The sequence below is a fragment of the Chelonia mydas genome, chromosome 3, assembly GCF_015237465.2.
Source record: "Chelonia mydas isolate rCheMyd1 chromosome 3, rCheMyd1.pri.v2, whole genome shotgun sequence".
Lineage (NCBI taxonomy): Eukaryota > Metazoa > Chordata > Testudines > Cheloniidae > Chelonia > Chelonia mydas.
Window position 1 is genome coordinate 24,960,802 of NC_057851.1, and position 25,378 is coordinate 24,986,179.

The following is a 25,378-nucleotide window of genomic DNA, read 5'->3' on the forward strand; positions in this document are numbered from 1 at the left end:
CCCTGACATCCACTCTCAGCTTCTGGCAATCAGAGGCTTAGGGACACCCAGAGCATAGAGTTGTGTCCCTGACCATCTTGACTAATAGTCATTGATGGACCTCCATGACTTCATCTTTTGTGAACCCAGTTTCAGTTTTGTCCTTCACAAAATGCCTAGCAATGAGTTTCACAAGTTGACTCTGTGTTGTGTGAAGAAGTACTTCCTTATGTTTGTTTCAAACCTTCCCTGCTTCTGACACTGTCTAAACAATTCTGTATTGAAATGATGCAGACTGGAACTTCATGGTACACATGCACTTCTTTCCTTTGCGGCCTCAGACCCAGATCTCCAAGATGCTCCTCAAATTGATTCCCAGATCTCCTCATATCCCAATCACGTCTCTTTGAAGCTCTTCCAGTTTATTCTTCCATTATTCAATACACCTGCATTTTAATACAGTGAATGCGGCTGGAGTGCATGCAGATAATTCCCAGAGACCATTGCCAGCATCAGGGGTTGTGTTACCTTAATTCTGTATTTCCTGATTTTGAAAAGTTTGTGTTTTGCTGCCCTTGACATTCTGGAAGGGCAATCTTAATGAAGTTTTCTGCCATTTAATCTATACACACTTATTTAAGCAATTATATGGCTTAACATATATTTAGTCTCAATTTTTACAATTTTATGTTAGAAAATGGTGAATGACACATTACTTATTTACTGGATCATTAACATAAACTTTTTAGTCGTGACTTGTCAAGCTGCATTTGGGTGGAAATGAAGTAAAAATGCCCCCAAACAGCATTTTAATTTTTTTAGTTAAATAAAAGCATGTAAGTATGCAGGATACGTAAGAAAAAAAAGGTTTCAGAGTAACAGCCGTGTTAGTCTGTATTCACAAAAAGAAAAGGAGTACTTGTGGCACCTTAGAGACTAACAAATCTATTTGAGCATAAGCTTTCGTGAGCTACAGCTCGCTTCATCGGATGCGTTCAGTGGAAAATACAGTGGGGAGATTTATATATATAGAGAACATGAAACAATGGGTGTTACCATACACACTGTAACAAGAGTGATCACTTAAGGTGAGCTATTACCAGCAGGAGAGCGGGGGCTGGGGACCTTTTGTAGTGATAATCAAGGTGGGCCATTTCCAGCAGTTGACAAGAACGTCTGAGGAACAGTGGGGGGTGGGGATAAACATGGGGAAATAGTTTTACTTTGTGTAATGACCCATTCACTCCCAGTCTTAATTCACGCCTAAGTTAATTGTGTCCAGTTTGCAAATTAATTCCAATTCAGCAGTTTCTCGTTGGAGTCTGTTTTTGAAGTTTTTTTTGTTGAAGTATTGCCACTTTTAGGTCTGTAATCGAGTGACCAGGGAGATCGAAGTGTTCTCCGACTGGTTTTTGAATGTTATAATTTTTGACGTCTGATTTGGGTCCATTTATTCTTTTACGTAGAGACTGTCCAGTTTGACCAATGTCCATGGCAGAGGGGCATTGCTGGCACATGATGGCCTATATCACATTGGTAGATGTGCAGGTGAACAAGCCTCTGATAGTGTGGCTGATGTGATTAGGCCCTATGATGGTGTCCCCTGAATAGATATGTGAACACAGTTGGCAACGGGTTTTGTTGCAAGGATAGGTTCCTGGGTTAGTGGTTCTGTTGTGTGGTGTGTGGTTGCTGGTGAATATTTGCTTCAGGTTGCAGGGCTGTCTGTAAGCAAGGACTGGCCTGTCTCTCAAGATCTGTGAGAGTGATGGGTCGTCCTTCAGGATAGGTTGTAGATCCTTGATGATGCTGGAAAGAGCTCACCTTAAGTGATCACTCTGGTTACAGTGTGTATGGTAATACCCATTGTTTCATGTTCTATATATAAATCTCCCCACTGAATTTTCCACTGAATGCATCCGATGAAGTGAGCTGTAGCTCACAAAAGCTTATGCACAAATAAATTTGTTAGTCTCTAAGGTGCCACAAGTACTCCTTTTCTTTTTGTAAGAAAAAAAAGTTTATCAAAATGTGTTTTATATTTAAAATTAACTGATTTATTAAACAAATGGAGTGTTCTCTATTGTAGTTACTGAATTTAACTGATAATTTCTGGTAATCGTGTCTTTCAAGGCCCTTCACACTTCATTTTTATTCATAACTTGGAAGAGAAAAACAAGCTATTCTCTTTTTCAACTCCTAAGTTCTCAGTTTTGAATTAACTTGTCCTTGAACTGAACTAGTTGAATAAACTGAAATGAAGAGAATATTCTCTCTTTACCTGCAGAAAAAGCTACTTCTGTCAAAAGCTGGTTTAGCACTTCAACAGACTCTCTAGTTCAGGGTGCTTAGCCAGTGATTTTTCCACTATTTCAGCGGTTTAACTTTGGTCCAACTTCGGCAGCAAACATGTACTGCTTGAATATTATTGTTTTTATGTAATTTAAATCATTTTAATAGATTATATTAGGTTTTTAGGCTTTAACATAGGCTGTCATAATTTCAAATTTAATTTTGAAAGGTTTTTAAAAAGAAAAATGTATTTACATTAAAAAATCTCATTAAAATAAGATTATTTTGATTGAAAAAAAGAGATTTTTTTTATCCACCCTATGCTAGCTCTAATCACCAAACACCAATCAAAGAACTGTCTCTTTCTCCCTCTTGCATGCTCACTGTAGTCAAAAGACTACACTATTTCCACATCTTATTTATTGTATCTTAAGGACCATTTTGGTCCTGAAATTAACAAACAAAGGTGTCCAGTAATATAGATAGGTAGAATACTTTCTACCTGTATTACTAAACTTTTTGTATTCCTTTACTTACATTACAAAATGAAATATAGCATATATTTCATTTTTACAGTATGCTAGATATTTGTAATTTAAAACACCCATACAAATAATAAGAAATTGTGGCCCTAAAATAAAGGGAAAAGTTAGTCTGTATGCTGAACTGAATTTAGCCTAGTCTTACTGTGAGTCTTGGTTTCTTTTTACACTCTTTATTAAATTGGTTGGGCAGGATGGAGTTTTTAAGATGAATCTTTCTCCTGATGGAACTCTTCTGGCAGCTATCCACTTCTCAGGAAAACTGACCATCTGGGGAATCCCATCTCTCAAGCTACAAGGAGAATGGGATCAAAGCGACCAGGTACATGGACATTTAAATATAATAAATATGAGTTTAGCTTTTCTAGGGATTGAGAGATGTTCTGGATATCTGTAATCTTAGCTACCAATATTTCTTTCCATTTATCTGCTTGTTTACAAGGTGCCCTATTTTTACTGATGCTCTAATTTTAATGTCTTCTTCAGCTTTGAAGTGAGGGGCCTTTCAGTTGAAAAACACTGGTGATATTGGAATGAGTTAAAAGTTGAAAGTGTTGAAAATAATATGTAGTTGACAAACCCCAAAAGCTGAAGAGAGTAAAATAAACAGATGCAGGTAAACTGAAACACTGTTTCAAAACACAAATCAGTTGAGTATGTAGCCTTTCAAGTTATAGTTCTGGAGGACTACGTGGTGCAGTCGGCTAATGCATTAGTCTTTTACCCTGGTTAAGTAGTACTTCTCTCCTGAACAATGACACTCCAGAAGGGCTTGCTTTTCAAATGATGAAATCAAAAAGCTATGCTCTACCTAATACAATTTGTCTTAGTTTTTGTAAGCATGAAATTCAGTACAATAAAGACAACCATAGTAATGTTAACTAATCTTTGTGCCAGTACAGTAGTTCCAGTGTTAGGCCAGTTAGATTTTCCACATGAAAATCCTAAATAAACTGCTTATTACTTCAACCATACAGTGTGCTGGAGTTGTCAGTTAATGATGAAAAGGCATCTGCTAACAGTTTGAAAAATGGCAGATCTGGAATCATGAACACAAAGAACTCTGACTTCTCCTGCCTGATTTTGGAAACCATTTCTTAAGTATTAGATACTGACATAAGCTTTGTCTCTCTTACTACATGTGGTGTATAGTGTTCAGTTAATGTCTTTAAAAATCAGGCATGATCCATTTTATAGGATAGAGTGCACTGTCTGTCCATCCAGTACTTGCTTTTGAAAACAAGAGTTCATATCTGAGTCTGCTCTAATTCTGCCTACTTTCAGGTGCATGCCTAGATGGTGGACTTTTTTGGTTAATGGCATGTAGCTGATGCACTGATCTGATTTCATACTGTGTATCTAGGAGGGAACATTTCATGTTTTAGGCCAGTTTGGAAAAAGTACTTTGATATTTTAGCCATTAGATGCAAGGGTCTACTTGCATGGAACAGGCTGTGGGACTGAACAGATTTTGGAACCAGACAGGATGTTCGGTGTCCAAATATGTGAGTTAGAAGAATTATCCTTGATGTTTTCTATCTACATTTGTATCCACAGAATTTGTTTATATGTGTTTTGTATAAATGTCGTTCTAATTTGTTTTAGGGTTGTTCAATTCACAGACTCACTGTTCTTTCTTAGTCTACAAAGTCCATATGTTGATGAATGAATTCCCAACCTATGCTGTTATGTAATATCTTCAATTACTGGTGGTTCACTGCAATTTACTGTCAATATCTTTCTGCACAACATACTGACTACTTTAGGGCTCATGATATAAAATATTTTCTACAGTTTATGATCACTTTTGTGAGATGATTTAAATACCTCAGCTTCTCTTTGTCTATATGAAATACATCCACCTGCTCCCACAATCTGTTGAACTCTTCTGCAGTCCATGAGTTGCACAGCAGACACCACAAGCTCCAACTTAGAGCTTTTTTTTTTAAATGGTATGTGGATATAGATTTTCATTGATTTTTTTTAAAGTGTTTTCCTGATTATTTCCATATCTGGGCATTATGAGGAGCATTTCCAATTAAGTCTTCCGTAAAGATAAGTGACCGGAACACTCACTGGGACTCATTTCATAAGTCTTACTAGTATGTGAAGAGGATTGCGGCTCATAAAATACTCTAAAAGATGACACTACACTCCAAATATGGCCTATGGCCATAGCGAGCCAAAAGTTTGGATGTCCACTATCATCCTGTTGTGTGTGTGAGAAATATCTTGGCTCAAGCCTAGGAGATGCATGTTTGTGACTGCCGTGACCAGATCCAATCTTTGTTATATCGGGTAACGACATTTAGGCTCCAAGATATAGTTCTAATTTACATAGAGAACAGCACTTCAAAGAATTTGTTGAAATTTTGGGAGAAGAAACGATGTAATTTTTGTATTTTTTGCGCTTACAAGATCTACATTTGTGTTAAGGTTTTGCCCCAGGATGTTTACTACCTATTACTCATTTGCCGGTGAAGCCGTTTTCATAATTTTATTCATGTTCCAGTAGAAGGTGATATAAGAATGTACTGATGAACTTGCCTCGTGCAGAGCCTGTTTTAAAACTATTTTTATATATATTATACATATATCAGTTGGGGTTGAATTATAATGGCTATTTCTTCTTCGAGTGCTTGCTCCTGTCCATTCCATGTTAGGTGTGCTTGTGCTGCGTGCACAGTCACTGGACATTTTTCCCTCAGTGGTATCCATTGGGTTGGCTCTAGTGCCCACTGGTACCATGTGCTCATGCACTCATATAAGGGGCCTGGGCAGCCCCGCACCCTCTCAGTTCCTTCTTCCTGTCTGTGACGGTCGCTGGAACAACTCTTCTTGCCTTGGCAAGGCGTTCATCTAGTGGTTCTGTTATTTCTTCTTTTCTTTGCTAGTTTAGTTACGTTCAGTTTATTTTTTTAGCAGTAGTGTATATTGTTAGACCCCCCCCAACCCCCCCTCAGTTGTTTAGAGGAGTATGCTCTCAGCTTCGAACCCTTTGTCTCCTGCGGCAAGCTCATGTTGGTGAGTGACCCGCACTCCAGCTGTCTGAAGTGTCTGGGGGAGGCTCATGTGTGAGAGTGTTGCCAGATCTGCTGCCAGTTCAAGTGTCATACGAAAAAGGACAGGGAGGCTAGACTAAGGTCTGTCCTGATGGAAGCTGCACTCCAACAGGCTTCGGAGCAAAGCTGGTCAGATTCAGTACTGAATACCTCGGCATTGGTGCGAAGTGCTACTCTGGCAGCATGGATTTCTCGGCACCTTTCCCCTTCATTGATGCCGAGGAAGAAGCACAAAACAACGGTCTGAGAGGGGGCACTTCCCAGGGCCAAGGAAGGATAAACACGGGGAGTGAAGCGGAGTGCGACCTGCATTGGACCACTCCTCTACCCCCGCTCCACACACGGCACCGTCCACTCCGCCCTGCTCGCAGGTGCCATTGAGTCCATTGTAAGACCATCTACTGACACCGGGGAGACATCGTAGCGCCAGCGGGGTTGTGCTGTCCCAGTACTGGCGGGGCAAGTTCTGGCACCAGCGAGATCATTGAGCAGAAGGGAGCATGTTGCCCTGAGCTCCAGCACTGTTCCCTAGATCCTCAGCACCGACTGGCAGAAGCAAGGGGTACTAGTCCCACGCAAATTGACTCGTCCTTGGAGTCGGACCTGGAGTCATACACCCAACCGAGGGGCTGTTACCAGTACCTGATCTATGTCCCGTCAGATCCTGGTGCAGGTGCCCTCCCAGGCACCTGGCCTGGTGGGCATGTGGTCTGCGCAGGTCTAATGGCCTTTTTGGAATCCATGGGGTTCCACACGTTCATACTTGGGGGTGTCTGATAGAACCATCCGGCATCCGACCTGGACTCTGGTATTGAGCGGGTACCGATACTCAGGACTTGGTGCTGTGTGATGTGATTGGTGCAGAAGAGGAGGAGGAAGGCCCCCTGCCAGTGCAGGCCACCTCCTCCCCCCCAGAAGAAGCTGTGTCAGGGCTGAGCAGCTTGGTGCCGTAGGATAACTTTAGAGCTCACCAGGGGCTATTGGAAAAGTGTGGCTTCTAACTTAGTGCTAGAAGTGGAGGTGCTTAAAGAGTCCATACACAGCGTGAGCAACATCTTGGTCGCAGCAGCCCTGTCAAAGGTGGCCCTACCCCCTCAATGAAGCCGTTATGGGTCCAGTCAGTCCCTATGGCAGACCATATCCTATCTGGCCCCCACTTATACCCCTTGCCAGGGGTAGAAATACTTATATTCCCATCCCCTTCCTGGGTCCCTTGTGGTTGGAGCGGCCAATGAAAGAGACAAGCAAGGGCTGTAAGATGCGTTCCCCAAGCCAAAGGAGTCAAAGAAGCTGGACCTGTTTGGTAGAAAGATTTATTCTACTGGTGGGTTACAGCTCTGCATCTCCAATCAGCAGACCTTGCTTGGGAGGCATGACTGTAATGTCTGGGACTCCATGTCATAATTCAGGAACTTGCTGCCCCAGGATTCCAGGCAGAAATTCTCTGCTCTGGTGGAGGAAAGGAAGACCATAGCCAGGGCCTCCCTGCAGGCTGCCCTAGGTGCCCTGACACGGCTACCAGAACAGTGGCATCAGTGGTGGTCATGAGAGGATGCTCTTGGCTCCAATCCTTAGGACTGCCTCCAGAGGTTAAGCAGGCCAATCAGGACCTTCCGTTTGAGTGAATTTCCCTCTTCTCAGCCCAGATGGATGCAAGACTACATGGACAGAAAGATTAAAGGGCCATCCTCAGGTCCCTGGACCTCTATCAGTTTAACTTCTGTACCCGGAAAGATAATGGAGCAAATAATTAAGCAATCAGTTTGCAAACACGTAACAGTCATCATGGATTAGTCAGGAACAAATTGTGTCAAACGAACCTAGTAGCTTTCTTTGACTGGGTACAAGCCTTGTGGATAAGGAGGAAACAGTAGATGTGGTATATCTTGACTTTAGTAAGGCTTTTGATACTGTCTCGAATGACCTGCTTATAAGCAAACTAGGGAAATACAACCTAGATGGAGCTACTATAAGGTGAGTGTGTAACTGATTGAAAAACCATTCCCAGAGAGTAGTTATCAGTATTTCACAGTCAAGCTGAAAGGGCATATCAAGTAGGGTCCCGCAGGGATCAGTCCTGAGTCCAGTTCTGTTCAATATCTTCATCAATGATTTAGATAATGGCATAGAGAGTACACTTATAAAATTTGTGGACGATAGCAAGTTGGGAGGAATTGCAAGTACTTTGGAGGATAGCATTAAAATTCAAAATGATCTGGAGAAATGGTCTGAAGTAAATAGGATGAACTTCAATAAAGACAAATGTCAAGAATTCCACTTAGGAAGGAACAATCAGTTGCACACATACAAAATGGAAAATGACTACTTAGGAAGGAGTACTGCAGAAAGGGATCTGGGGGCCATAGTGGATCACAAGCGAAATATGCATCAACAGCGTAACACTGTTGCAAAAAAAGCAAACACAATTCTGGGATGTATTAGTAGGAGTATTTGTAAGCAAGACACAAGAAGTAATTCTTCTGCTCTACTCCATGCTGATTAAGTCTCAGCTGGAGTATTGTGTCCAGTTCTGGGTGCGCATTTCAGGAAAGATGTAAACAAATTGGAGAAAGTCCAGAGAAGAGCCAAAAAAAAAAAAAAAATAAAGGTCTGGAAAACATGACCGATGAGGGAAGACTGAAAAAAATTTGGTTTGTTTAGTCTGGAGAAGACAAGACTGAGAGCGGACATATCAGTTTTCAAGTACATAAAAGGTTGTTACAAGGAGGATGGAAAAAAATTGTTCTCCTTAACCTCTGAGGATAGGACAAGAAGCAATGGGCATAAATTGCAGCAAGGGCGGTTTAGGTTGGATATTCGGAGAAACTTCGTAACTGTCAGGGGGGCTAAGCACTGGAATAAATTGCCCAGGGAGGTTGTGGAATCTCCATCATTGGAGAGTTTTAAGAGCAGGTTAGACAAACACCTGTCAGGGATGGTCTAGATAATACTTAGTCCTGCATGAGTGAAGGGGACTGGACTAGATAACCTCTCAAGATCCCTTCCATTCCTTTGACTCTGTGATATCCCAGCACTTCAAGGAAGCACTTCAGGCCTCAGCAACCAGTCATCTCAGCTCCGTCACCTTGCCAACACCTGTTAAAGAAATGCAGCAAGGGTTATAAGCACAGGCAACCACCCCCTTCCACCTCAGCCTCGTTACTGGGCTCGCACATATCTGGGATGCCCCAAACATAACTTTTGAAGGGGCGCCTGAGGACATTATATCAGTTTCTAATACCAATTCTGCCTGCCCTTTTGTTTTCTCAGACTGTCTTTCCTACTTTAGCCTGGCCTGGTCCCTCATCACCTCGGACGGTTGGGTGCCGAGTATGGTGGAGGAAGGTTATTCCCTTCAGCTTTCTTCCACCTCCTCCTCATCCCTCTTCAGTGACTCTTCTCATGAGCAGCTTCTCATCCTGGAGGTGTAAGCCCTCCTTTGGGTAGGGGCTGTGGAGTAGGTTTCCTCAGAACTTGAGAGTGATAGGGTTTTACTCCTTCTATTTCCTGATCCCAAAGGCCAAAGGGGATCTTTGACCCATCCTAGACCTGAGGCGCCTCCACAGTTATCTCAAGAAACTGAGGTTCTGCATGGTCTCCCTGCCCTCCATTATTCCTTCTCTGGATCCAAGGGACTGGTATGCTGCCCTCGACTTGAAAGAGAAATATCTCCATTTTCCAGGGCCACAGAAGGTTCCTCAGATTCATTGTAAACCAGACCTACTACCAATTTACTGTCCTCCTCTTTGGCCTGTTGGAAGGGTTTTTACAAAATGTGTGGTAGTGGTGGCTTTACTCAGAAGGCAAGGTGTTCAAGTCTACCCTTATCTCAATGACTGGCTGATCAAGGGCCAGTCCAAGCTCAGGTGAGAGCCAGCATTTTTCTGGTCCTAGCTACTTCTGAGCTCTGGGTCTATTGATAAATTAGCTAAAGCCAACTCTCGTTGCCATGTTCAGTTCTACCCAGGCCAGAGCCTTTCTCCCAGAGGCTCACTTCCCGACAGTGTCGGCTGTGATATCGAAGGTCAAGGCCCACACTGTCATGACAGCCTGTGTCTGCCTCAGACTTTTAGGTCACATGGCCGTGTGCACTTATGTGATACAACATGCAAGACTGCACCTCAGACCCCTTCAAGCTTGGCTAGCCTTGGTGTACTCACCGCGCCGCCATCACTTGGACTTGGTGGTTACAGTTCCCACCCCAATTCTCGTTTCCCTCGACGGTGGAAGCATCCCCAATCGGTTAGTGCAGACATCCCCTTTGTCACTCCTCAGCCATCAGTATCCCTAATCTTGGATGTATTCACTCTTGGTTGTGGGGGCTCACCTTGAACACTTCAGGTTTCTGGGCCTGTGGTCCTATGATGAGCTCTCACTGCATATAAATGTCAATTGCTCAGAGCAGTCCACCTAGTGTGCTGGTGTTTCTACCCCAGATTGTGGGCAAAGTAGTGCAAGTGCTCATGGACAATGCAGCAGCCATGTTTTACATCAACAGGCAGGGAGGGGCATGCTTGTTCACCCTCTGTCAAGAGGCCTGTGAGACTTCTGTGCGAAGCAGTCCATCCACCTTGAAGCGTCTCACCTTCTTGGAGCCCAGAACACTCTGGCAGATCACCTCTGCAGGTATTTCTTCTTTCACCACGAGTGGCCCCTTCACCCTGACGTAGCTAGATACATCCTCCAGAGATGGGGATTTCCTTTTGTAGATCTCTTCGGAGTCAAGCAGAACAGGAAATGCCAGCAGTTTTGCTCACTGTGGGGTCAAATGCCAGGCTCGCTTACAGATGCCTTCCCACTTCCATTGACAGAGCTCCTGTTCTGTGCATTTCCTTCCGTTCCTCTGGTACACAAGTCCTTCTGAAAGTCAAGTGAGACAAAGCAAGGCTGGTTATTCTTAAAGCTCCTGCATGGCTGTGCCGACACTGGTTTGGCACGCTACTGGATCTGTCAGTAGCAGCCCCATTGCTGCTCCCTCTCCTCCTGGACCTGATATTTGCAAGATCACAGCTATTTGCTCCACCTGAACCTCAAGGTCCTTCACCTAACCATGTGGAAGCTCCATGGTTGAATCTGGCGGAGCTGGCCTGTTCAGAAGAAGTCCGCCAGGTCTTGCTAGGTAGTATGAAACCATCTACTAGAGTGACTTACCTCACCAAATGGAAATGTTTCTTGGTTTGATCATCCCAATGAGGCCTTTTACCAACTCGGCCACTCCTCCAGTTCAACCTGGAGTAACTGCTCCATCTGAAACAACAGGGCCTAGCCATTTCATCGTTCAAGGTGCATCTAGCAGCAATCTCAGGCTTCCATCCTCCTGTGGACAGTAGGTTGGTCTTCTCAGGCGAAATGTCCATTCGCTTCTTCAAGGGATTAGAGAGACTTTACATTGAAATTCGTGAACCTATTCCACTGTGGGCCCTAAACCTCGTCTTGTCAAGACTCATGGGCCTTCCCTTTGTGTTGCTGGTATCATGCTGTCCCTCATATCTATCCTAGAAGGTTGCCTTCCTGGTAATGATTACCTCAGCCAGGAGGGTCTCAGAACTCTTGACCCTTATTTCAGAATCCCTATATACAGTGTTAAGGAGAAGACTCAACTGCACCTCTACCCAGTGTTCCTGCCAAAGGTGGTCTCACAGTTTCATAGTAATCAGGCTATTTTCCTGCCTGTTTTCTTCCCAAAACTGCACAAAAATATGGAGGAGCGGCATCTCCATACATTGGAGGTTTGATGTGTCCTGGCCTTCTACGTTGAGAGAACCAAGTCATTCTGTAAATCCACGCAGCTCTTTGGGGCAGTAGCAGACAGGATGAATTGCCTACCAGTTTTGGCTTGGAGAATCTCATCCTGGATTGCTTCCTGCATTCGTGCGTGCTATGAGCAGGGGTGTCCCACCTCCTGCCATCTTGACATCCCATTTGACGAGAGCTCAGGCTTCATCTGTCCCAGTTCCTGATCCAAAACATCTGCAGAGAAGTGATTTGGTCGTCGGTACATACTTTCTCCTCCCACTATGCCATTACTCAGCAGGCTAGGGATGATGCCAACTTTGGTAGAGCAGTGTTGCAATCTGCATGCCCATGAACTCCGAGCCCACCTCCTTGCGTACTGCTTGAAAGTCATCTAATGTGGAATGGGCATGAGCAAGCACTCGAAGAAAAAAACGTTACTAACCTTTCCATAGCTGTTGTCCTTTGAGATGCGATGCTCATTTCCATTCCACAGCCCATCCTCCTGTCCATGTCTTGGAGTTAGCTGTCAAGACGGAACTCAGAGGGTGCGGGCCTGGCTGGGGCTCTTATATCGGCACATGAGTGCTTGGCACCAGAGGGTGCTAGAGCAGCCTGACGGATACCACTGAGGGAAAAATCTCTGGTGACTGCATACAGCGTGCGCACACCTAACGTGGAATGGACATGAGCAACACATCTCGAAGAACAACAGCTACAGAAAGGTTAGCAACAGTTTTTTATAGGACAAAACATTTCAGAAATATGCAACTTCTACCTATTTTGCACAGAAACATTTTGGTTTCATAAAATGTCGGATGAGAACTGGCATGCAAAAAACCAAACAAAAACAAAACCCAGGTGATTCCAATGTGCTTTTGTGTTCCTTTTAAAAACAAAAGAAACAAAACAAAAAAACAACATCAACCAAATCCCAAACTTTCCACTGCACCGAAACTGGAGCTAGTCTGGTGTTTCAGTATCAAGAGGTGTCCTTTTGGTGTTGTAAATTGCTTGGGGCATGGCCACTATATCCTCTATCTCAGAGGTGGGCAAACTATGGCCCGCGGGACCGTTCTGCCTGGCCTTGGAGCTCCCGGCCAGGGAGGCTAGCCCCCGGCCCATCCCCTGCTGTTCCCCCCTCCCCCACAGCCTCAGCTTGCCGTGTTGCCAGCACTCTGGGTGGCGGGGCTGCGAACTCCTGCCGGGCAGTGCGGCTGCGTCTGCTGGCCTGCCCTGGCGCTCTAGACTGTGCGGTGGCGTGGCTGGTTTTGGCCGGGTGGCACGGCTGCCAGTCCTGGTGCTCTGAGCGGTATGGTAAGGGTGCGGGGAGTGGAGGGTTGGATGGGTCGGAGGTTCTGGGGGGGGGCAGGCGGGGGGGGTGGGAAGTGGGAGGGGGCGGATAGGGGGTGGGGGCCAGGCTGTTTGGGGACGCACAGCCTTCTCTACCTGGCAGTTTTGGAATGCGGATGTGGCCCTCAGAGCAGGGGTGGGCAAACTTTTTGGCCTACCTTCATTGTGTCATACATCCTGACTGTACTCAATAAATAATAGAAGCTGTTTTTTCTTTCACATACTGTGTGACGCCTCACTGTGTGAGATTCAGCATCACTCTCCTACTGTACATCTTTCTATGCTGTTTCCAAGATGAAGAAAAATCTATTCCAGGGCTTAAAGGAAGGAGTTGCAGGTGCAGAGGTCACTAAATACTGCTGGTTCCTCTGCTACATTAGTCCTACCAGGGAAATGTTACAGAGATAACCAACTATAACACATGATCCTGGGTTCCTAAGACGCAGGGGAATTCAGAGTGACACTTGTGTTCTATGATTTATAACCAGTAATTGTTTTCTTAAAACACTTCAGGTTAAACAAATCACATGTAGTTTGGGAAAGTGGGCAGCTTAACTGGATTTCCTGTATTTGAGAAATTCGTGGGTAACCGTTGCCCTAGAACGCTGCCTAGATAAGTGAGTCATGGGTTATCTGTTGATGGATCCTGGTTTCTTATGTGGGACATGGTGCTAGGCAGGATACTGTATTAGATGGACCATTGGTCTGATCCATTGTGCAGTTCCTATATTTCTGAATTAAATATTTAAAGAAAGGGTCCAACTTGCACATCTGATCTAGTGGAGGAACTTTGAATTTCATTCCAATGAGGATTGAATTTACATAGATGTAGTCTCAATGATAACAGAGCAGTTTAAGAATGGAAAATTGAAGGTGTTACCTTTCGTGAGAAGTAGTTAGCTATAAAGGGGGAAAAATGTTTGCTTTTTAAAGATGATTGCTTGCTAATATAGTTAATGTAACATTCCAACTTAATTTTTTTGTAGCCAGGTTATGATGAGATCAATCCAGATTGGAGGCTTTCCACTGAAAAAAGGAAGAAAATAAAAGGTGGGTGGTGTAGTCAAATTATTATGCTAAACATTGATGTTCTGGAAAAAAAATATTTACATTGAGTAAAGAAGATAACGGTTTTAATTAAAATCTTGCCTTGGATAGTTGCTAAAATTGTGCATCTTTCTTCAATTTTCAGTTCATCCTAGCTTAATGAGTGTCTCAATGCAAATGTTTTAAAATCCGCTGTTAGGCATACTTTGCAGCTGAAATATCCTTTTATTTATGGTTCAGATAATACAGGGCTTTTTCATTCATGATAAATCAGAAGGTTGTGGATCGTGGCTCCATGGAAGGCTTACTGCTCAACAAAAGTGTCTCTGTCTGTCTTGGAAATACATGAAATAATAAATAACATGTTGCCGAAATTTGCAGAGCCGACCAGGAGGCCTCTTGGGATATATTGCAGCCTAAGAGAGCAAGCTTCCCAGCTCAGGTCGTCAGAGCTTGGTTTCTAAAGCCTTGGGAGGTGGGTGGGCTTTACAGCCCAAGCTCCAGCCCGAACTGCAGCTTCAAAGTGCTGTCTATATAGCTATTTTTAGAGTTCTGGCGTGAGAAGATTTGCTCTCGTGGGCTCCAAAATGCTGTGTAGACATACCCTTGTAGTCCACAATGCTAAATACACTTTTCATATTTAATTCAGTCCTTCCTCTGCACACCAGCATGGTGAATTTTAAAAGGCTAGGAACAAGTTAGAACACTACAGGAGGCTGGTCTGCCTGCTTGTCTTCAGTTAATATTTTAGCTGAGAGCATGTTTTAATGTACTTCCATTTATAAATGCAGTGTTAATGCCATGCTTGTACATCAGTATATGAACAATGTTTATATAGCCAGTAGTTTCACGGCAAAGAAGCTAATAGCTTTATGGTTCCACTGATACTTCTTGTTACTTTATTTGTATTGCTGTAGTACCTCTGGGTCTCAATCATAGATCAGGACCGCATTTTCCTAAGGTACTTGTGGTGCCAGCCCCTAAGAGTTTACAGTCTTAAGTGACCTGGCATGCACAATCAGAGTAAAGACTTGTATAGGAGAGAAATGGAAAAGTCCAGCTACAAAAAAGTAAAGTTATTTTTGCCCAATTACATGACTTAATTTAAAACAAACAAAACCCTCTTTGATACCATCCCTGCCTGAGATCAGTGAGTGGAAATCTTCCCAGGATGCATACAGGTGGTGTTTCATTGTAGTCCCTTTTACCTGCTTACATCACTGATTAACTAGATCAGTATAATTTGCAGTAGAAATAACAGCATCTACCTTGTTTTGAGGAGATGGGTTTGGCTAATACAGTTCATAGCTATAGTATAAAAATCACTGCCAGTTAGTGAGAGGCCAGCATTCTGAACCAAAGAAGAGCCCAAGGAAAATTTGTTGATAAAATATGACTGCAATTTAAAAGCTGCTATTCAGACACTTCTACAATTTCTGATATATACTCTGGTATTATCTATGTAACAAAATTCAAACAATCATCATTCAAAGTGAAAAGAATGAACTGAATTGAAAAGAGTGCGTGCTGTAATATTTAGAAAATAAGGTGATGTCTGTTTTCTCTTAAGGGTGACATCTAACTGCATAAGCAAATAGTTGCCCACAAAATGTAAAATTCTAGATTGTAACTATTTTTAAAATGTCATCTTAATAACTATATTTTCTCCCTGGATGGTCCTCTAAGAGTTCTGTTTTCAGCTGTGATATGTCCTCCAGCTGGATGCAATTTCTTCTGGATCCCATCCGTAATTCTCTATGCATTTGCCAAAGAAATTCACTCTTGGCTGTCCTGAAGAGTGATGTACCAAATCTTTATCAAATGCTCAAAATCTATCATACTCAGTGCAAGTAAATCAGCTTGCTGTAGATTAGTTTTTTCAAGCAATATTTAAAAAGTAATGCAGTTAAGTCAAAATCTATAACGGTTCAGTTTCACTTTTGTTAATACAGATTTGACTGTAATTAAAAATACCATTGCTGTAAAATAGAAACTTAGTGAAGCAAGGCTGTGTGTGATGCTGATGAATATATTTGTTAAATTGGGCCACCATATGAGATCTTTTAATGATTGAAGTCCCTTCAGCTCTTGTTTTGCTGTTAGAAATGCTTTTTGTTTTCTCCTTTAGATAAAGAATCATATTATCCACTAATGGATGTAAATTGGTGGGCAGAAAATGCTGTGATCTTGGCTCGCTGCTCTGGAGCTTTAACTGTGTCATCTGTGAAAACATTAAAAAACTTACTGGGGAAATCATGCGAATGGTTTGAAAGTTCCCCTCAGGTCACTTCTACTCATGATGGAGGATTTCTAAGCCTGGAGGTAATAAACATATACTAACGATACTAAGAAAACCCCCACTGGAGTATAATAAAACCTCACTTTTTTTTATTTTGCTAATGTGCACAACCCAAAATGTTTATAGGAAAGATGGCCATCTCTCCCACTCTAATAGCTGATGCCAAAATGAAATCTTGTCTTACTATGTTTTCATTGCATTTACAAATTTTTATCATATGTACTCTGAAGGATTATCCTAAATCATGAAAGCAAATGTACAAAATAGTTTGAAATTTTTGCTTTTTCAGTTGCCTTCTTTCTGGCTAATGTTCAGAATTCGCTAACTTGCAATGTATTTTCTGGTCATAAGTATAAATAAACAAGGCCCCGCTCTATTGAGACATTTGCTTAGTTTGAGTATAGATTCTTTGATTTATTTAATTTTGTGCTACTTGGAAAAAATGGGTTTTCTTCAAACTATTTTAGTTAGAAGGAAAAATAAACTTGTCCACATGCGTGTAATTTTTTTCATTCTATGATATATACAGTAACCAAGAAAATGTGTATCTACAAATTTGTACAGCAAGAATGGCACTTTGTGTGTATGTTAAAATATATATCTATATATAATTGCATTAAAAATCCTGCAAACCTTAGTCATCCTTCCTCGAGTAAAACTCGCATTGGCCTGAAGTCTCATGGATGCTGGGTATGTTTGACTGGAGTGGGGAATACAGTATTTGTCGCTATCCCTTCTTCGGAGAAGAAATGCTATAAAAACAAACTATGTAAAATGTGTTTTTTGTAAAGTTCTTTATTTTTTTTAAATTATGCCAAACAAAAGCCTGCTGCCCTCCATAATAATGTAGACTTGCAATTTTATTTCAATCCAAGCAATTAAATCGTTGATTTCCCTGTAACATTTTTATGACATGCTGGTCTTACAACATAAGAATGGCCATACTGGATGAGACCAAAGGTCCATCTAGCCCAGTATCCTGTATTCACACAGTGGCCAATGCCAAGTGCTTCAGAGGGAATGAACAGAACAGGTAATCATCAAGTGATCCATCCCAGTTCCCTTTCCCAGGCTAGACAGATTAAAAACAAAACAAACAAGCCCCAGTTACCTTTATATCACAGTTGTTGCTAATACTTGTTTCAGAACAGCATGATTGCAATATAAACAAGTTGGTTAATATGTCTATTAAAAGATGCATTACTATGGAAATGATGTTAACTAAAAGACCTGAAAAACTTCTTATCACGTGCTTCTTATTCTTCCTTCAGGATGTTAACATTGACCTAATCAGAGAGAAGCTTAGTACATTGATATATAATTCCAAATTATTGATTAAATATGTGATTTTTCAGTTTGCATACTGTTTAACTCAAGTGTTAGCTAACTTTTCCGATAACAGAACTGATATGGATTTTGTCTTAGTTCCACACCCTGTATGGCTTCCTGCCTCTGTTAGAAGAGACAGAGTCTGACTGGTAGCCCACTGAGAGTTATGGAGTCTTTCTGTTAACTTCAGTGGGCTTTGGATCAGGTCTGTAGTCCAGGATGGAGGGCCAAGAAGCAGGAGTGGGAGGAGGGGCAGGTCCTTGATCCTGAAGTTGATGTGAAATGTGGATGCTCAGCATTTTCCAGTATGAGGCAGCTTGGGAGCAAACTAACAACAACATATTGCACTGTTTAAGAATTGTCTTTCTGTGTAGTGCGAGATAAAACTGGCTCCAAAGAGATTACGCTTGGAGAGCAGGCCTGGTGAAGAAGATGAAGGAGAAGATGACTCTGACTCAGATGATGTAACTTCTGCCAAGGCCAGATATTTCAGTTACCTAAAGCAAGGCCTGTATTTTGTGACAGAAATGGAGCGATTTGCTCCTCCACGGAAACGTTCACGCACTATTACAAAGAATTACCGCCTTGTGAGTTTAAGATCTACAACCCCAGAGGAGCTTTACCAGAGAAAGGTGAGATTGAGACCCATACAACATAAGACTAGGACAACAATAAAGATTAACATAAAATAACTGTTTTTCATTGTTTCATTAACCAGTTTTGATATCTTCCTGTTTTAATTTTTTTCTGTTAATACAAGGATCTAGCCACGTATTTCTAAGGGGTGTATGTGAGTGAGTGAGAGAGAGATATCAACAATACGTAGTGTGTCCACCAGCTGGAAGGCACATGATTAAAATAGAGAACCTGCATTAGTGTAATTCAAATGACAAGTTATTTAAGGATCATTTGAGCAGAAAGTATAAGATGCAATAGACTGTGGATGGTGGGCTAAACTACCTCACATTAGACATTTAAAATTAGATTAGAGAAAGCCCTGGTAAATATATTCAGTGAAACAATCCTGTATTGGCCAGAGGACAGACTTGATATGCTGTCTTTTTTCTTTGATTCTATGGTAATGTCCACTGACATAGATGGTATCACGGTTACAGGGCTAGCTGCACCTCTGTCCCCTCTAGTTTTTCTGAATGCATCCCCCTGCGTCTTTTTATCAAGATTTTCATAGTATCTAACCAATTCTCCCTTGCTACAGACTAAGCCATTATTTCTTGTCCTACCTTGAGTGGATGCAGAGAACGGTTGATCCCTGTCCTCTTTATAACAGCTCTTAATGAATTTGAAAACTATCAGGTCCCCCCTCAGTCTTCTTTTCTCAAGACTAAACATGCCCAATTTTTAAAACTTTTCCTTATAGTTCAGGGTTTTAAATATTTTAGTGCTTTTGTTGCTCTCTTCTAATCTCTCTCCCTGTTTTCCACATCTTTTCTAAAGTGTAGTGCCCAGAGATGGAAACAGTATGGTAGCTGAGGCCTCGTCAGTGCAGAGTAGAGCAGGACATTTACCTCCCATGTCTTATCTATGACACTCCTGTTAATACACCCAAGAATGACATTAGCCTTTTGTAAAACTGCATCATATTGTTGACTCATATTCAATTTATGATTCACTCTAACCCCCAGATCCTTTTCAGCAGTATTAACACCTAGCCATTCTATTTTGTAGTTGTTCATTTGATTTTTGCCTTCCTAAGTGTAGTACTTTGCCTTTAATCTTATTGATTTCAGACCAGTTTTCCATTTGTCCAGATCATTTTGAATTCTAAGTCTATCCTTCAAAGTGCTTGCAACCCCACCCAGCTTGGTGTCATCTCCAAATTTTGCAAGCATGCTCTCCATCCCATTATCCAAGTCGAAGAAAATATTGAATAGTACGAACCCAGGACTGATGCCTGTGTGACTCCTCCTAGATATACCCTCCCAGTTTAACAGTGAACCATTGATAACTACTCTGAGTTCAGTCTTCCAACCAGGTTATCGTAAATTCATGTAGGCCACATTTTCCTGTTTTGCTTATGAGCATGTCATGTAGGACTGTATCAAAAGCCTTGCTAAAATCAAGATGTATAATGTTTATTGCTTTCCCCCCCCCCCCCACCCCACCGTCCACTAGGCCAGTAACCCTGTCAAAAAAGGAAATTAGGTTGGTTTGGCATGGTTTGTTTTTAACAAATCCATACTGGCTATTCCTTCTAATCCTATTATCTTCTAGGTGCTTACAAATTAATTGTTTAATATTTTGTTCCAGTGTCTTTCCAGGTATTAAAGTTGGGTTGACCAGTGTATAATTCGCTGGCTCCTCTTAGTTCTATCTTTTAAATGTAGCTATTATATTTGCTCTTCTCCAGTCCGCTGGGACTGCACCTATCCTCGGTGCGATCGCAAAGATAAGGCTAATGGGTCTGAGATTGCTTCAGCTAGTTCCTTAAGTACCCTAGAACGAATTTCATCAGGTTCTGCCAACTTGAATATATTTAATTTATCTAAATATTCTTTAACCTGTTCTTTCCTTATTTTGGCTTGCGTTCCTTCCCCTTTCTTGTTATAGTAATTGTGTTGAGTATCTCATCACCATTAATCTTTTTACTGAAGACGGAAGCAAAATAGGCATTAAACCCATCAGCATTATTGATGTCATCAGTTTTTAGGTCTTCTTTCCCACTAAGTAAAGAACTTACAGTTTCCCTTGTTTTTCTCTTGCTCCTAATGTATTTAAGGAACCTCTTTTTATTGCCTTTTATGTCCCTTGTTAGGTGTAACTCATTTTGTGCCTTAGCCTTTCTGATTTTTTACCTATGTGCTTATGCTATTCTTTTGTATTCCTCTTACCAATTTGTCTGTGTTTCCCTATTTTTGTAGGATTCCTTCTTGATTTTCAGGTCATTAAAGAGCTCCTGATGGAGTCGTGATGTCTCTTACTGTCTTTCCTATCTTCCCTTCTCATTGAGGTAGTTTGCAGTTATTCCTTTAATGTTGTCTCCTTGAGAAAGTGCCAACTCTCCTGAACTCATTTTTCCCTTGTTTTTTCTTCCCATGGGACCTTACCTCTCAGTTTGTTGAGTCGGTTAAAATCTGCTTTTTTGAAGTTCATTGTCCTTATTCAGCTGCTCTTACTCCTTCTTTTTAGAATCATGACCTCATTTCATGGTCACTTTCACTCAAATTGCCTTCCACCCACAGGTTCGCTCCAAGAGTGGATTTGCATAGTTCTCCCAATCTTAAACCAAGTCCTGAGCTACAGTACCTTGTGTATCAACTGCTTACCAGCAGGTCCAGTTTAATTTCGGCACAGAAGACTGTGACCAGTAGTGAATATAGTGGCCAGATACTTCTTTAAACCTAAGTATTGTTTTTTTTAAAAAAAGGACCAAAACATGTACAGAAAAAGGGTTTTAAAACAACACGCAGTTGACACACGTCTATTGTCTAAGGCTTACTTGATGGTAACTTATGCTGGTTTAACTTCTTCAGACCCTCCAGTTGGGTGTGAATGTCAGACTGTTTTCCCTGAACAACTCCACCTTCTTTGAGAAGGGGATCCTTTTTAAACCCGCCACAGTTCTTAGCTCTCCAGTATGCACGTGCCTTTTCCTGTTCTGGGATTGTCTCTTAACAGCCCTGGGTGTTTGTGGAGAATTTGATATCTTGAGACATTATTTTTCTTTCCTGCTTGTTTTTCCTTTTGGATTCCTATTTAATTACACTATTCACTCATATATAAACACACACAGTATTCACACATAATTACAGAGCAATTCCATTCTATCAAAGATGTTTATGTTCATGTACTTTGTTTTAGATTGATAATGAAGAATATGGTGAAGCTTTATCTTTGGCTCAAGCATATGGTCTAGATTCTGATCTTGTATATCAAAGACAGTGGAGGAAATCAACTGTTAACATTGCTTCTATTCAAGACTACCTGGTATGTTTTTTAAGTTGAAAGAAATTTCTTAATATTATTGTAGAAACTGAAATCATGTTCTAATTTATGTAACAAATGTTGGCACCGATTTGAAGAGTTGACCTTCATAAATTTCACCTAATGCAGAAGGGACTCACCTTGTTAAATTCGCTAGGGACCGGATCTAAAGCCCATTGAAACCTCCCCAAAAAGGCTCTTTTTTTGTTCAGTGTGCTTGGGAAGAAAATAATGCATCAAGATGATGACTTCAGGTTGTCTTAATTACTTGGTTGAAGGTATTGTGGTATTGTTGGCTTATGAGCCTCAGATAATTTAAAGATGAAGTTCTGGTGCTAAGTTAGCATTATCTTTACGCCAAATGCTAATTGAAAAAGTGCCCATAGTAATATTGTACTAGCAGTTGTTCTCCATATGTTATCTAGAACATGCACTGGAACACCTCATTGTGTAATCTTTCATTTCTAGATCACATAAACAGCACTTGCTGAAGGACATTATGCTGAAAATGGCTTTTGAAGATGGCCATATAGTACACTGAGTTGGGAGTAATTATATGCTGTCATCAGACCATAGAATTTTCAGCACAGAGCTGCCATACTGACTACAGAGAAGAGTTAGAGTCTGAGATCCAGGATAACTAGGTTCTATTTCTAGTTCTGTGTCTGAGTTGTTGGGTGACCTTTATCAAGTCACTTGACATCTGTACCACAGTTTTCTCTTCTATAAATTGGGAAAAACATCTTTTGTACAGTACTTTGTGATCCTTCAGTGGAAGGAGAATAGTATTACTTTATTATGTATTGGTTTCAAGTGTAGTCTATCTTGCTACCAAAAGCAATGGTTAGAGATTTAGGAACTCCGAAATTTAAACAAACAGCTTCTGTCCGCTAGTCAGCAAAGATTTATTAGAGTGCTGTAGTGAGGTCTCAATCTACTAATTGATTAATGCTAACCAATATACTGCAGTTCATTACTGAAAGATTAGGAAATGCTATAAATAAAACTAGTTTTGTAGTTTTCAAAACAAATATTTTTGATGCATTTTCCTTGCTTTTTTTACCGGTTGATTCCCTTGTTTAATTCACGTTGAGTCTCCGAGTCACCAGAGTAAATTGACAAGGTTCTAAATGGAAGAGAGGCAGACTGAAAAAATGGAAGACACCGATCTCAGGGCTTTGATGAGCTATAACATATTGCACTATGCTTACTTCTTGCTTTGTCATTTGGTTAGAGTAAAATTAAGAAGCGGTCCTGGGTTCTTCATGAATGCCTGGAAAGAGTTCCTGAGAACGTGGATGCTGCCAAAGAGTTGCTGCAGTATGGTTTAAAAGGCACAGACTTGGAGGCTCTCATAGCTATTGGAAAAGGAGAAGATGGTGGCAGGTTTGTTGGAATAATTTTTGTGTATCCTGTTTTAGTGCTTTGGACTTAGGCAGTGAATTGTCAGTTAACTACAAACTGAAATCTTAAGAGATTTTGCAGGACACATGGTTTTTAAAATATGTTCACATAAGAATAGCTGTAACCAATACTAAAGGTAGCAGTCAAGTTCCCTCATGAATGAGAATAAAGAAAATTGTGATCTCAGAAGTTGAATGCAATAGAGAGAAAGTGAATATATAGACAATAATATGGAAGTCAGCACAAAATATTTCCAAAATTCGGCTTCTACTTGGAACAGATTCCTGTGTTGATGTTCTTAGACTAGTTTGAACCACAGTGTTTACTCCTGGGAGAATTCTGCGACAAAAAGTTAAAAATTATGTGCACAATGTTTAAGAAATCTGTATATTTTATTTGTCAAAATAACACAATATAATCATGCCAGTTTCAACTATTTTGGTAATTTATTTTAAAATACCTGTCATCAACTATGTCTGCAACAATACAGACAACAAAAAAGATTCAGGAAATGTTTTTTGACAAATAGATTGCTTGCTTTGCATATTAATACAGAATACTGAGTAATAATTCATGTAAACTACAATACAGAAATGGATTTCCCACACCCACAGCAGCCTTATGTGTCCCATTTTGTCTGTCCCCTCCATATCCCACACCTCCTCACCAAGCCCCACAGGCAGGGCACTGTGAGAAAGGTGGCCTCTGCTCTCTCCCTATCCGCAGTTGGGGCTGTCCTGTGAGTGGATGCTCTCTGTTCTGGTGCCACAGTGGCCCCCTGGTGGGCAAAAGGCATAACTGCAGCACCTTTCTGGCAGGATGTATTTTCTGTGGTAGTGGCGGGGGGCGGAAATTCTTCATGGCACATGAATTCTGTGCATGTTCAGTGGCACAGAATTCCCCGAAGTGTTAAGTGCTGAATTAGCCTTTTTAAAATAGCTGCTTTTGCCTTAATTCTTAAGCTGTGTAGGTAAAATTTAAAAAAAATGCATCAGGGAAACAAAGCATGGTCTGGTTCTGTCTTCTGTACAGAAGATTGGAGAAAACACAAATGCAGGTCATTATGTAATGATTCAGTACAGTGGTGATATGTAATTGCTTCTTGGGTATATATGTAATAACTACCACTATAGCAGTATGTGCTGTGGAAATACTGTAGCGTCAGGAACTCTGTTGCTCGTAGAATTGTAAACTTTTAACAGATGAAAACTTGTGTATTTTGTGAAGAAAATGTGAAGAATGCCTTCCCTATTATTGTAGATACTGAGAATAGACCACTTAAGCTCACAATAGCAAAATTGTTTTTCAGATTATTAATTCGTTGTCACCAGTTTCAGTAAAAATCAATTCAGATACAAAAAGATACAGATGGAAAGTTGTGTAAAATCTGTTGACTGAATAACCAGCTCTTCATATCTTTTTATCAACATGGATTTTTGTTTCTTTCTGCCAGATTTATCTTACCAGGAGAGGTAGATGTTGATGAAGTACCCTATGAAGAATTTTTGTCACCTGATGAAGAAGCAGAAAATAGAAAGGAAAGAGAAGCTAGGAAGCATCAAGAACTGCTTCTATCAGTGAACTTCTCAAAGTAAATGATATGTCAGGGCTAGTTTTGCTTAAATTCATGGGTTTATAAATACATAATCCCAAGGCCACAATTATCTTAATACATTGTACTACTTCTTTGGACAATGGTTAAAATTTCAATCAGCACTCCATTATGAAAGTTTTCAGTTTACTGAATTTCTTGTTATGCTTCCAATATATGTATCTGATAAAACATTTTTTGTCTTGTTGCTTTTGAATAAATCTGTTTGTTTTTTTAAATAGAAGTCTATCTATGCTGATGTGCTGTACCAATCTTGAAAATGTAGTGATCTCTTTCTCTCTCTCTTTCAAAACAGACTAACACTGGAACAAAAGGAACTTTCTCGAAGCAGGCTGAAATTATTAAGTTATTTAGATAGACTTGCAACTTACGAGGTGAGGAGATGGGGTTAAGTCCTTAGATCCTGTCTTGTGAACAGCTTATGTTTTTTCGCTGATTTATTTTGTTCTATTTTCAATCTTCTCTATTAGATACCATTTTTTCATCCTGTATTTGTTTGCAGTAATTAAAAAATATACCTGCTTAGAAACATTGAGTGGGTATAATATTATTGAGATCTTTGATTGTGAAAATGGGAAACATAATGTGTCTCTGGGGAAAAAGCTTGTGAAGAAAATGCGTTACCACATATCCCCTGCATCAGTGGTACAGACAATGTAATAGTTAATGTAGAGCCATTCAGATATACCACTCTATCATGTAAATCTGCTCTGAGCATTTTTCATGAGACACTGTCTGAAATGTCTGAGCCCTGTCTGTACTAGCAATTTACAGCAAAAGCCAA

At 40.9% G+C, this 25,378-nt stretch overlaps 1 protein-coding gene across 4 annotated transcripts in view; it reads left to right on the forward strand.

The window, feature by feature from the left end:
* The window catches only part of NBAS (NBAS subunit of NRZ tethering complex), a 374,358-nt gene that overhangs the window by 56,648 nt on the left and 292,332 nt on the right, over window positions 1-25,378 (forward strand). For 3 of the 4 annotated variants that reach the window (XM_037894042.2, XM_043542251.1, XM_037894044.2), the window contains 8 exons: window positions 3,007-3,135; window positions 13,948-14,011; window positions 16,137-16,330; window positions 18,011-18,268; window positions 21,456-21,581; window positions 22,813-22,964; window positions 24,436-24,573; window positions 24,890-24,968. In XM_037894042.2, coding sequence (XP_037749970.1) covers window positions 3,007-3,135; window positions 13,948-14,011; window positions 16,137-16,330; window positions 18,011-18,268; window positions 21,456-21,581; window positions 22,813-22,964; window positions 24,436-24,573; window positions 24,890-24,968 — 1,140 coding nt within the window. The remainder of the gene's footprint in view (window positions 1-3,006; window positions 3,136-13,947; window positions 14,012-16,136; window positions 16,331-18,010; window positions 18,269-21,455; window positions 21,582-22,812; window positions 22,965-24,435; window positions 24,574-24,889; window positions 24,969-25,378) is intronic. The other variant, XM_043542252.1, reaches the window with a different exon arrangement.